The 14,039-nt window shown below is 39.2% G+C and overlaps 1 protein-coding gene across 3 annotated transcripts in view; it reads left to right on the top strand.

The window, feature by feature from the left end:
- PIGN (phosphatidylinositol glycan anchor biosynthesis class N) overlaps positions 1 to 14,039 on the top strand; it is a 111,165-nt gene that overhangs the window by 68,876 nt on the left and 28,250 nt on the right. For all 3 annotated transcript variants that reach the window (XM_040547948.1, XM_040547950.1, XM_040547949.1), the window contains exons 14-19: positions 1,098 to 1,280; positions 4,470 to 4,606; positions 5,640 to 5,739; positions 5,861 to 5,953; positions 7,567 to 7,658; positions 11,101 to 11,212. In XM_040547948.1, coding sequence (XP_040403882.1) covers positions 1,098 to 1,280; positions 4,470 to 4,606; positions 5,640 to 5,739; positions 5,861 to 5,953; positions 7,567 to 7,658; positions 11,101 to 11,212 — 717 coding nt within the window. The remainder of the gene's footprint in view (positions 1 to 1,097; positions 1,281 to 4,469; positions 4,607 to 5,639; positions 5,740 to 5,860; positions 5,954 to 7,566; positions 7,659 to 11,100; positions 11,213 to 14,039) is intronic.

Here is a 14,039-nt window from a genome sequence, read left to right as displayed (position 1 = left end):
TATCAACCAGTATTCCCAGGTCCTTCTCGGCCAGGCAGCTTTCCAACCACTCATCTCCCAGCCTGTAGCTCTGCTTGGGGTTGTTGTGCCCCAGGTGCAGGACCCGGCACTTGGCCTTGTTGAACCTCATACAGTTGGCCTCAGCCCATCGGTCCAGCCTATCCAGATCCTCCTGCAGAGCCTTCCTTCCCTCGAGCAGATCGACACACGCACCTAACTTGGTGTCGTCTGCAAACTTACTGAGGGTGCACTCGATCCCCTCATCCAGATCATCGATAAAGATATTAAAGAGGACTGGCCCCAGTACTGAGCCCTGGAGGACTCCACTAGTGACCGGCCTCCAACTGGATTTGGCTCCATTCACCAAGACTCTCTGGGCCCGGCCATCCAGCCAGTTTTTAACCCAACGAAGCGTACGCCAGTCCAAGCCAAGAGCAGCCAGTTTCTCGAGGAGAATGCTGTGGGAAACAGTGTCAAAAGCCTTACTGAAGTCAAGGTAGACCACATCCACAGCCTTTCCCTCATCCATTAAGCATGTCACTTTGTCATACAAGGAGATCAGGTTCGTCAAGCAGGACCTGCCTTTCATAAACCCATGCTGACTGGGCTTGATCACCTGATTGCCCTGCAAGTGCCGCGTGATGACACTCAAGATAATCTGCTCCATGAGCTTCCCTGGCACTGAGGTCAAACTAACAGGCCTATAGTTTTCCGGGTCAACCCTCCAGCCCTTCTTGTAGATGGGTGTCACATTTGCTAGCCGCCAGTTGACTGGGACCTCCCCTGATAGCCAGGACTGCTGATAAATGATGGAAAGTGGCTTGGCCAGCTCTTCTGCCAGTTCGCTCAGTACCCTCGGGTGGATCCCATCCGGCCCCATCAACTTGCGTACAGATGGCTGACTTTATGTCCAACAGGAGTCTGAAGCAGTGCACACTCCAGTAGTCGATGTTGGCCAAAACACCATACCTGGCTGTACAGAGGACACATGCCGGGAACAGCAAAACTGCCTGAGCTGCAGTTGTTGGTTGGGTTGATTTGTGGTATGGAGCTTAAGTTACTTCAAACTGTTACTTGTATGTTTTGTCTGTCTCTAGGTATCTCTGTGCAAAACCCTGATTAAGCTTGCTTTGGAAGGCCTGTCGTATTACCATACTTATGACAGATTATTCCTGGGCCTAAGTATCGCAATGGGTTTCATGGGGTGGACGACTTACGTGATTCTGGTGATTGTCAAGACCCATACCAATTTGACTAAGACTGTCCAGAGTAGTAATAAGGTAGGTCAGAAATATGCAGTGATTTCTCCCTGTTTTCAGTGTTATACGTGTGCCTGGTGCCTTTGTGCGGGAGATCAAACTGCATGCATTCCACTGTTCAGTTCTTTTGACCACACATGGAAACAGCTGCTGTAATCCTGCCTGGTGTTATTGTTTGGACCATTAATTAAGATCAGTATTCCAATGCATTACAAGTCAGAATATGCAATACTGTGTTTTCTGAGTTTCTTTCTTACAGTTGTGCATTTTACTAAATGCTAATGCAAATGTAATAATTTAAAACTATTAGAGAATCTATCTATAACCAGAAGTCAATTTTCAGCATTAATAGTAATGAAGTCAGCACTCTAGTAATAGTCATTGTTATACAATGAAGAATACAGACTTTTGGCTTCCATTTTGATTTTTGCTTTCTACTGTAGGGACAAAAAAATTTGCATGTAGATTCTTTTGTTCCTGTCCTCAGTAGTGGTGGGTAATCAGTCTTCAGAAGCCTTGCAATTCCATGATGGCATTTTTAAAATGTATAACCTGTTTTAATTGAAAGGTGAACTTTGTTTTCACAGGTCAGCTTGCACTCTTGCCCTTTACAATTTGCAAGAGTAGAGAAGAAAATATCAAAGAGGAAGCTCTTTATAACAAGGTTAAAATGGCTCGATTTTTCACAAAGTCCAAAATCCTAGGAAATTCATTTTTGTTTCAGTCATTCATCAGAAGAGAGAGACCTCAAAAAGGTGAACTGGCTAAAAGCTAGCATTTCACCAGGGGAAGATTAAAGCTTTACGGAGAGAAACAAACAAACAAACAAACCCTCCCAGACTTAAGAATTTGTTTCAGAATAAAATAAATTGTTTAATTTGGTAATGAGTATTCCTGTAGCATCTTTACTGCCTTCAGTATATTATTCTGGGAAAATTCCCATCATGCTATCTTGGTGTTTTTACAACTGGCTGAAATTGAGAGAGTCTTGGCTTTTAATGAAAATGATCAAACAGAATTGAATCAGAAAATATTCATAAGCGATGTGCTTCATTACTTAGTTTTTCTTTCATCAAATGATTTAGAAGAAATAGTCCAAGATGCTTATGTTAGATATGAACAAAATAATTACAAAAATTAGACTGAATATCGGACATGTTAAAAGCTTAAGCAAAAATGTAGTATTTTTAGTCAACATCAAATTTCACTTCTAAAATAATTTGTTATTTTCAACAGGTAAAATCTCAAAAATGTTATGCAAAACTTAGGCCAGTGACACTGGTGGGGAAAAAAGAGGTTCCATATGTTGCGTGTAGAATTTTTCTTTTCATTGTTTTTAATAACAGGCCCTTTTCTGTAGATTTTTTTTTTTTAGTGTTCATATATATTTAGGGAGTCACAGTGTGAGCCTGACGCTTCTTCTGTGGAAGTTATTTGGTTTATAGATAGTATCAGAGCTACTTAAAGAATATTGCTGAGAAACTAATCTACCATTGACAAATAGTTTTGTGCAAAGCACAGCCGTGTGTATCCAGTAGCAGCCTTTGAATAATGAAACTGCATATCCTGTATATGTCATCTATAAAAGTCTGTGGCTTCTTATGCTGCTTATGAAAAAACATTTTTTTTCTTTTAGAGTGGGGTGTTGTTTCACTGAGAAAGAAGCCCAACCTTTTAATCTAATTTTAAACATTCACAGAAAATGTGAAATCAGTTTCTATCTTCAATGCATGACCAGCTATTGGATTGTATAATCTTTATCTCGATGTGGAATAAAACGTTGATTGTGTGTGTTTACTCATTCGACAATAAATTCCATTGTGTGTATATCATATCTATACATATTCATTTTGTGTACGTGTCAGCAAATGTAAAATTTAAAACTAATGGAACCAAATTGCATTAGGTCAGCTTTCTGTACGACTTTTTTTTCCTTTAATGGCGTATCTTAGCAGAAATTGTATTTTAAAAATCATTTAGAACTTGCATTTGCTGTCAGCTTAGATCAGGGCAGTTTTATGTCAATTACAGCAGGGAGGAGAACAAAAACTGCTAACCCATTGATGTGACCTGCTAATTTAGTGTCTTGTCTTCTCAGCATATCTAGCATAGTCGTGTATCCTTTTAAATAACTCATTCAGAGAAACTGGCACTTCTGTTATAAAAGAAAACAGGTTTTTCAGTCATTACCTACCCATTGTGCTGAGGACTGCTCTGCTACTAAAGCTGCCTTCACAACCTCAAATTGCAATACCGAAAGATAAAATTGTTCATTTAAAACTTGTATGTAATCTTCCTCTACCTGAATGTTCCTAAGGAAGGAAAAGTAGTTCAATGACCAAGTAAAAGGTGGATGGATTGACTGTTTAATGCTCTTCTTTGTGCAAGTGAGAGACCGCTGCTAACTGCTGATTAGTCCCCATCAGCCTGCACTGCTTCTTCAGCAGGTGCATCAGCCTTTGCACCAGGAAAAATTGGGTTGGTTCACAGAGCAGCTCCTGCACCACCGTCCTTGCTTTCATCTCCACTTTGTTAGCAGCAAATTGAATTTGGGGCTGGCTTAGCTTAATGCCCAAAAGTGGAAACTGCAGGGGATCGGGAGTAACTTAGGGGAACTTAGCTGTGGAAGGCTAGTGGCAAACCTCCTTCGGTAGCTGCCACTAAATCCTGAAGAGCTGATCTCAGTAGGAGTTGATGTCTTGTATTTTAATGTGTTTCTCTTATAAATGCCTCAAGTAGGAGAAGGAAACGTGTGCTAATGGAATTTTCATTAAATGCTGTGACCGTAATGCTGTGAACTTGAATTCAAAAGGTTATGCTTTGAGTCTATTTTTAGAATCTAAATTTAAGAGTTGTTTTTTTCCAAGACTCTTTGTGCTCTGACTTCCACTGGACTTCAAGCATCTGTTGAACTTAAATAGCATTGCACGCATTAGGCTTCCAGATTGTACAAGTGCACTTTGCCTGTGCAGAGTTTACTGCAGGACCCTACGTAGAGCGATATTTAGAAGCAGATCTTCAAATCCTTCTGCAGCTTTTAATTGGGCTGGAAACAGCATCCAGAGTTGTATTCATAGACACGAGGCAGCTCGAGTGGCTGTTCTAACATAGCATTTGCTTTAGGGTGTAACTCACAAGTGGAAAATAGCTTGTAGTTTAAACCATTTCATTGCTGCTTTAGCGTTGTTTGTCTAATCATTTGTTTTTCAGGAATCTACAGTGCTCTTGTACGGTTTTACATTTGTTGGGATGATGATAACATTTTTCCTGTTGATTCAAACATGTCCTTGGACATACTACGTATACTGTCTGTTGCCAGTACCTGTGTGGTATGCAGTTATGAGAGAGTGAGTAAAGAATATGTTTTACAAATCATGTTTTTTAAAACCAGGTTCATGTGTCCTTTTTGTTGATAATTAAATTATTTCTGTAAGTTTGGGAGAAAAATAGATACAACTGTAATTAAATTTGCTGAAATGTTTTCTGAGACATTCCAGAGTACTCTGGTTTATATTTCACTTGACATATAGAACAGTTTCCAAACAGGCTAATGCAGCTGCCAGTTCTAGCAGATATCTTTTCTTTTAGCAAAAATACATTCATGTTATTCCAAGATGAGATGTTTTCAGTACTTTGGAACAAACAGGTGCTAAAATCTTGACCAAAAATGGGTAAAATGGAGCGGGTTGTTCCTTTTCTTAAGTTATTCTGAAATGGTCTGATCCTGGAAATGTTAGGTATGCTGAACTCCAGCTGCTTTTGGAGAAGATGTGCTAGTCATATTGAGGATTGTGCTCTGATACTGAAGTTAACTGTTCTTGCTTGGCTTTAACTTGACTAAATATCTGATGTCCAACAAGACTTCTTCCTTTCTGTTTTCTATTACTTCCATAATCTGCTGGCAATTCTGTAGATACCAACTAGGTATTATTCAGGGAAAATGAGACCAACTGCAGTTAGATAATGAGCTGCCTCATAAAACACTGGAAGAGCTAACTGTTTTTTTTTTCCCTCTGAAGCATGTGAATGTTTCATCAGTTATGATGGACATTAAACACAGCATAACCAAAGATGTTCATAAACTCAGAGTCAATTTGGATAAAAAGCAATCTGAAGCTTGTCCAAATACTCATGAAGATATGCCAGAAATGGGAGGGAAAAAACTGAAGGGTTTTATTGTAGGCTTTATATGAAATAAAACTGGGCAGAAGGAGCCTCAGGCCATCACCCAATCTTAATTTCTAGCTGCAGACAGGATCTGCAATACCTTGGTCATTTCTTGTGCTCTGACCCCTCACCCCTGCCCTTCAAAGCAGTAAAATTTTATATTATTTCTGTTGTGTTACAATAATGATTATTGTGTTCCATCATTTTGAACAGATTTCATGTTATTCAAAACCTCGCTGCAAATCTCTGGTCACTTCCAATCAGTCGGTCTCTAGGATTCATCTTGATTTCTATAGTGGGAATTGAAATACTAGTAAGTATCTTATTTGTGTGTATCAGCAGGGTATCTCATTGCTGCCATTTCTCTCTTTGAGGAATTGTAGGTTTTATTAATGTGCTTGGTTTTCAATCTTACATTGAATTTTCTTTATTAGGTTTTCAGCTTTTTCTACCGCTCTACACTCACTGTGGGTCTTCTTGTGTTTGCTGGCTGGCCAGTGATCACACAGCTGTGGGTTCAAGCAAAGGTACTGTATGGCTTTTCTTGCTTTACTTAACAACAACAACAACAAAAACATTTTAAATGACTGGCAGATGATTGCAACTTAGGATGTTGGGATTCATCTCTTTTGTAACACTGCTTCTGATTCTTTTTCAGTTATGCTCTAACTCTGATCTTTGTCAGCAGCACATAGCAAAGCAAGGGAATTTCATGTGATTTGGGTAGAATTCTCATATACAAGACAAGCAATAGGATTGGTTAAGAATCAGAACTGATTTGACAGACATTTTGACTGACAGCTGTCATGCATTCTAGTCTACAGTGATTTTAGGCAAGAACAGTTGTAATCTTTCTAGATTACAACTTGACAGAATTCTAGTTTTTTTCCTGGAGTCCAGTATCCTGGCTGTCACTGTCATGTATCATGCTTCTGTTCTCATTCCAGGATAGCTATGAGCTAGCTATCAGTTTTCTGTTGTTAGTGACAAAAAGAATGATTGGTTTAAAGTCATATGAAGTGCACATCATTTATCAAATTGTCGTAGTGACAAAAGCATTGACATACATGACTGGTGAAAATGCCACCATTTAAGAAATATATTTTTTTAATTAAAAAAAAAAAAAAGAAATAACTGAAAAATGCTTGTCATGTCTTTATTGTCTGCAGTCAAATGGCGTGTATTGTTCCTCAGAGGCAGTTTCCTCTACTGCTTTTCACAGGAAAAAAACTCCTCTGCTTCAGTAGATAAGGGTGTGAAGTGGCACAATCTTTAATATAAGAGACAGTTGTTCCATTAGTTTGTTGAAACTTCTCTTACCTTGCAGAATACCTAAAACCTAGAGGTCTGGGGTAGCATTAGCATTTTAATTGCAATAAAAATTTGTACCCAAATTGCTAAGTCTTGCTTTGCAAGAACTGTTGTGATGTAGGCTTCTCTTCGCTTTCTTTTATTGTATCTCAGTAATCAAGTAACACGTCTTAAAATTGGGTGTACAAAGAAGACACTTTCTAGCCCTGAAAATATCTTTTCAGGGACTAGAATCTGACATGAGCTTGAAAATTTTAAGTGGTGTATCTCTTCCCGACTATTGAAAATAAAACACCTGAGAGTTTTCTTTTTCCTCATAGCAGAGAATTTAGGGAACTAGTTAGGTGATTATGGTAGGTAAATAAAATGACATTCAGATACAAAGACTGGAAAATGTTACCATATTGCTAGAGACTGGCGATTAGTTAGCTGCTGCAATCTTCTGATGAGATTACGGTTTCATTCCTGTCTTCCATAAGGTTACTCAGCAGCTTTCTGGTTACTGCGATGTGCATGAAGGCCACGCTTTGAGAAAACGCTTTTAAGAATAAAAATTAAAGCTTAGCTTTAATTCTCATTGTCTTTGATAGGATTTTGACAGCTGTGTAAATGAGTTTCTTTTTTGTATTAAATCAAAGCGCTGTAATTCAAATGACCTTGTGGCCTTTTACAGTTAATCTTATTATTAATATGTATGTGGGGTTTTTGTCTGTTGGGAGGTGCTTGTAGCTGTTGGTAGTTCACTGAATTTTTTGTTTTTTGTCTGTCCACGTGACGATTGTCTGTCCATATGGCCTCCAAAAATCCCATTTGTTTTTGTTTCTTTTAGACAACAACATCGATCTGGACTGTTCTGTGTGCATTCCTGGCAGTATTTCCTTTAATGCCTGTTGTAGGAAGAGAACCGAACATTCCTCTGGTGTAAGAATCTTGTCTTGCTGTTTAAGAGTTTTATTTCCCTCTTTGATATTCAAAATTTAGACCGACTTGATATATGTGAGGAGTTGTGTTATTGAAAGCTGGCTGAGACAGATATTGAAATTCAGAATTTAAGTAATATGATTATAGAGACGTTGGTTAGTCACTAATGTCAATTAGAAGAGACTTTTAATTCTCTTGCAGTACTTCAAAGAATGCCAAATCCATTTGCTTTTTGCATTATTCTGTGATTTCTTGTGGAGGGAAACATTTTTCACAATACCAGAATTGGCAAATTGTATATGAAAATAAAGTTGTCATTAAAGGAGGAGCTTCACTGGGGTACAGACATGGGAAATAGCAGTGACATGTGAACACGAATATTTATTCAAAAGCAGTTTACTTTGACAGCATCTTTCTGAATTTCTCCATCTGATTTTAAATACTTTGTCTTTGAATAACTTTCTGTAACTAATGAGTTATTCAGAGAAATAGAACAAATAGGATCACGAGAGCTCTCCTATTGTGTGCTACTCTTTCATCATAGAGGCATTCTCTTTTATCTGGATGCAGTCCAGTTAGTTGGCCTGAAGGAGTTAGGCTTGTGTTATCCTTGTAGTTACTGCAGAGAGACTTGGATTGACCTAGACTGAAAGGGCTCCTTCTGCTGTCTGACAGAAGATACTGTGCCCCATGGGAGTCAGGGTGCCCGATCCTCAGTAAAATATGGGTTGAGGGCAGCAATATATGATTGCAGATAGAATAAAGAGCCCATATATTTTCAAAATTATTTACGTTCTGCCTCAATATTTTTCACTGTAATTTAAATCTATCCATCGAAAACCTTTGGTGCTTGGGCATATTAGAAATATTCAAGACAGATTAGTGATGGCTGTAGTACCACCTCTTGGCTGTATATACGGATATGTATTTCTGCTGGTTGTGAGCTTTTTTATTCTTTATAACAGCTTAGCATGGCTTAGAAATCAAAATGGAATTAAATTACCTTCAAGTCTTCCTCCCTGACACTTCTTTACATTCACCTTACCCTGGCTGTACATCTTCCTATTTATTTCTCTAATGAAACATTGTACCTCTAATACAGCTTGTACGCGTCTGAATCTTGTCAAGGGGGTTTTGAAATTGCAAAGCCTTGAAGCAGCAATTAAAAGTATGTGTTTATGTGACACTTCATGATATTGAAGATAAGGAGATACTGGAAGAGAAGATACCACAGGATGAAATTAGAGTGCCAGTGAGAAATAGGTGCATTTATTAAATCTGTTCTTGAACACTGGCACTATAGGTCAGGCCAGCGCTTCTTCAGGACATTAATAAAACTTGCACAGTATGATCCTGACTGAACTCCTTCATAAAAAGGAAGCATACAAGAGGTGAATGCGGGGTTGCATGACCCAGGAGGAACGTAGACATGATTGTTTCAGTGTGCAGGATGGGTTAGGATGCCGTACAGGAGCTGAAGGAAAACTAGGGAAAATGTGGACTCCGCTGTTCATTGGGACAGGGGACTTGGTGGCAAAGGACTTGGAACAGACTAAAGCCTTCCTTGCCTCTGTCGTTATTGGTAAGACTGACCTTAAGGATCCACAGCCTTCAGGCCCATGACCTGCAGGAAAGTCTGGATCAAGGACAACTTCCTTTTAGTGGAAGAGGATCAGGTTAGGGAACACTTTATTTGGAGGATCCAGGGAACTACAGGCTGGTTAGTCTTGCATCAATCACTGGGAAAGGCAATGAAGCAACTAATCCTGGAAACAAACCATTTCCAAACATATGAAGGAAAAGAAGGTGATTTGGAGTGGTCAACATGAATTTACGAAGGGGAAATTGTGCTTGACCAACATGACAGCCTTCAAAGATGAGATGACTGGCTGACTGAACAAGGGGAGAGCAGTGGATACGGTTTATTTTGATTTTAGCAAGCCTTTTAGTATGGTCTTCCATAACGTCCTCATACAAAAACTGATAACATACAGGCTAGGTCAGTGGACAGTGAGGCGGACTGAAAACTGGCTGAACTTTCAGGTTCAAAGGGTTGTAATCAGTGACACAAAGTCCAGGTGGAGGCCAATCAGTAGTGGTGTACACTAGGGGTTGGTACTGGAGTCGGTACTGTTTTGATATCTACATTATTGACCTGTTTGATGGGATAAAATGTACCCTCAACAAGTTTGCAGGTGATACAAAACTGCGAGAAGTGGTTGATTCACCAGATGGATGTGCTGCCATTCAAAGTAAGCTCAGTAGGCTGGAGAAATGAGCAGACACGTCCCTTGTGAAGTTGAGGAAAGGGGAATGCAAAGTCCTGCACCTGAAGAGTAATAACCTTATGCATCAGGCAGGCTGAGGGCTAACTGGGTTGACCATGAGCTCTCACTGTGCTCCTTGCAGCAAAGAAGGCCAATGGTGCCCTGGGCTACTTTAGGGCGAGCATTGCCAGCAGGTCAGGGATGGTGATTATTGTTTTCTGCCCAGTCCTGGTGAAACACATCTGGATTGCAGAGCCAGTGCTGGAACATCTGTCATATGAGGAGAGATTGGTAGCTGAAACCAGGTATCCTGGAGAAGACTCAGGAGGGTCTTATCCAAGTATGTGTATACATGAATGGGGGAGAAGAGTAAAGATGACAGATTCAGATTCTTCTCAGTGGTATCCAGTGAAAAGACAAGAAATGGGCACAAATCCAGGTACACAAAATTCCATTTAAACATAAGAAACTTTTTTTTTTTTACACTGATTAAAATGGTCAAAGACTGGGTCAGGTTGCCCAGACAGGTTGTAGAGGTTTTGTTGTTGGAATTATTCAACACCCAAGTGGACATTGCCCTTAGCAGCCTGTGGAAATTGGCACTGCTTTGAGTAGGGAGTTAGACTAAGTTGCTCTCCAGAGGTGCCTTCCAATCTTCATTCTGTAAGTGAATAGCCTGCAGTTGTGTTACTGTTCTGGCTAGATCATTACCTGAAAATTACTATTGTAATGCAATTAAGCAGACCGATTTTATTGAATATGAGCTATTTGTACTTTTTTTGTTATGCCTGAGACAACACAATGAGTGGAGCAATCACAAATGGACATTTTGGTCAGTAGCCTCTACATGGTGATGCCAAAAGACAAATGGTGGTAATTGAAAAACTAAAAATGATGGGTAACAAAGCAGGTATGTGGCCAAAATGGTGATTTTTGCCACTATCCAAAAAGAATGTAAGTCTGTATTTGTGGATGATAAGCTTTTTAAAAAAAAAAAAGTACATGACTCTGAATTTTGTTTTTCCAAAGCTGGATGTTAAAATTCCTTTAATGTATTCTGTCTTGATACTGTAACAAGTTATTTTATCTTAGTGAAGAACACGTCTATGAAAAAGTCCTGATTTGTTAATTTTGGTGTCATTTCTGAGGATTTTATTGTTCTTTTGTTTTTATAGAATAGCAACTGGTTTGCTGACTCTTTTGATCTCTGGCTTCTCCTTGGCGTCTTCCTGTAAAAGTGAAAATAAGTACAGAAATAATGAAGATATGAAAGTACATTTTTATCAGGTTGGTTGCTACTTTACAGTAATTCTCAATGTTAGTGTTTCTCTGTGCAATTTTTTTTGTACTTTAAGAACCTTTTCCTACCAAAGCCACAATTTTCAAAAAGAAATTGGTTGTTGCTGAGTTTTCTCCGTAACTGCTGTCTTCAAGAGGACTGTATGCTCATGGTAATACACATTTTTAAATCTCATAATGTGTTCCCAAAAGCTCTTCCTTTATGTGCATTGGTACCTAAATGTGCATGCACATTGTGATGCTCTACTCCAAGAATTTGATGCTCTACTCCTGCCTTCAGTCTGTGTATTTAACTCCCACTGACCTTTGCAGGACTGTCCATGCACACTAAGGACAAGCTTGTTGGTTCAGGGGTTTACTTCCAGTTTCTGGGTGGCTGTTTGAAAAACAACTGCGAGACTGATACTGAGCTGCTTTTCTGTTCATTAAATCTTCTTTCAGATGAAAGATGAGATTTTTCTTCGCAGCTTCATAAAATAGGTAGATCTTTTCATACTTGGTGCTAATTAAGTTCTAGAGAGCTTTTAAGATTTTAATAATACTTTGCATGTCTGCAGTCCTCATTTTTTAAAAAACTTGTAACAAGATAATGGTTTTATTTTAGGACTAACGGTGTTTCTTAAAAGCTTTATTGGTTATGACTTGTATGCTGGAATTTCCTGTTGAGCTAAGCAATGCATTCATTATATTTTCTTTTTAGGTATGGAGCTCAAATTGGTTAAGAGGAGGTGGGGAAAGAACACTGAAGTCTTAAAATGCCTTTACCTGAGCATGCATGTACTTATGATGTGGTGGTGGTTTCTCTTGACTTTTTCAGCTTAACCTAGGAAAGGAAGTATTGGTTCCTGTCTTAAACATTTAAGACAGACATTTCCAGTATATAATCAGCCGTGGATTTCTCACTGGAAAGCTCAGAAACAACTTATATTGGGGGAGTGGGAGTGCTCTTAGGTGGGCCAAGGTCAACCCGCCACACAACTGTGACAGCATCTCAGCAGTGTAACTTTGTGGAGAAACTCACAAACGAGGAGGAGGATGAAATAGATCAGTAGTCAAAGAGTAATGCCAGGTGCTTCTTGAGCCAGCTTCAGAGATTCAGGAAATTCTGTGAGCCCTGCGATACTTAATTAGATGAAAAGGGTCTGCCTGCTTGTTCAGGGAGAAACATCTTCCTTTTAGTCCCAAGCTGTAAGAAGATCATAAAGCTCCTCAATTTGCTCCTTAATCAGGGGATATTTTTACAATAATGACATCTCATTACTGTTATCTATTAGGTTTTTATTTCAATAGCTTTCTTAGGAGTGACAAATCTGGGCTCCATCATTCACTCTCTGGGTGAGGAAAGGATCGGGAAGGAAGAACATTTAGAGTCAGAGGGGGAAAAGAACATTACAGAGCCGTTACATATGTTCCTCGGTTAAGAGCTTGTTTTGTGGTTAAAATTTATTTGGTTGCTCTGAATTGTACAGGAATGCTAAAGGAAAACGTCTGTCAGAACACTGGTGTCATTTCTAGACACTGGAATTCCCTTGTTCTCCCTTTACTTTTTCTTTTGAGTTGGAGTTTTCAGAGGGGCTGGGGTGGGAGGAGTCAAAAATGCTGATCTGGAGCATTTTGAGCTCTCGAGTTCAAGACACAACTCCTGGGCAGTTTTAAGGGTGAGATGCATCTTCTCATCAGACAAAGCCTATTTTATAAAGGCAGCGGTCAGGTTACTGATGCTCCTACACATAAGCACACACAGTCAGGTTCTTGCTTTGCATCTGAGAAGGGATTTCTTGAGAACAGTTTCTGCAGCTCCCCCACGTGTGCTGTTTGGAAGCTGTCACTGGAAGTAATGCTTTCCTCTGATATGTGTTACTACTTAGGAGAAAAAGACTGGTTGCTTGATGATTCTTATTCTTCATTTTGGTGAACGAAAGGATAGATTCATTTGCTATGGTTCGTTCTTCTTGGTGTGCTCCTTTCCTGTCAAGTGTTGATTGAAGTAGAAGGAAAAATATAGTGTCCCTCATGAGCAGTCTTTAAGTTATGCCTTGGGATTCCCTTAGCAACTTTGCCAACCTGTCTTTATAGGTTCAGCTCTGACCAAAAGCCTTTGAACTACCCAAGAGAGAAGGAATAACTGGAGGTTCTAGCTTTACTAGTTCTTTCAGCAAAAAAAACCCTGGTGACCTAACTTCTCTTACCAGGATCCCTTGACTCCTCTTTTTTCAGTCCCTTTCTTCCTTGTTCTGGTACTGTCTGCATGCAAGACCCCTCTTTTGAATCTTTCATTTCAAATTTTCAATCACTCATCTCAAATTTTTGCATCTACTCATTTAGGATGAGATGCATTTTCATACAAGAAAGCAGATAATATTTCCTAAAGACTCAAGTAGTTCTTTCCATTTGCCCGAGTTGTTCGCCACAAGTTATTTTGGAATTGCATCTCAATAAAGATGCTTCCCTTTTCAGTTTTCTTCCTATGTCAGAGAAGGAAAGGGGTTCAGCATTGCTTAGGCTTTTTTTGTTGTGCTTATTTTTTTTTTCTTCAGCAGACAGCTTTCTTCTTTCTTGTTCAAGTGAGCTTCCTTTTCCATCTGAGAATTAGCCTGTAGTGAAGATGCCATGTCTGGTAAGGAGCAAAGCTTGTTCCATTACATTAATTGTTCCCCCTTTTGGCAAAAGGAGACGAAACTAAAAATAATAATAATTATTTTTTTAATGGCAGCTTGTATGTAGCCATCCCCAGAGATGATAAATACCTTGGGTCCAGTCCTGAGCTGTATATTTTTGTCTTGGTTTCTCCATGCATGGGACAGAGTATATTTCC

The sequence above is a fragment of the Cygnus olor genome, chromosome 2, assembly GCF_009769625.2.
Source record: "Cygnus olor isolate bCygOlo1 chromosome 2, bCygOlo1.pri.v2, whole genome shotgun sequence".
NCBI classification, from domain to species: Eukaryota; Metazoa; Chordata; class Aves; order Anseriformes; family Anatidae; genus Cygnus; species Cygnus olor.
Note: the sequence above shows the minus strand (reverse complement) of the source record. Positions and strands in the feature narration are given on the sequence as shown.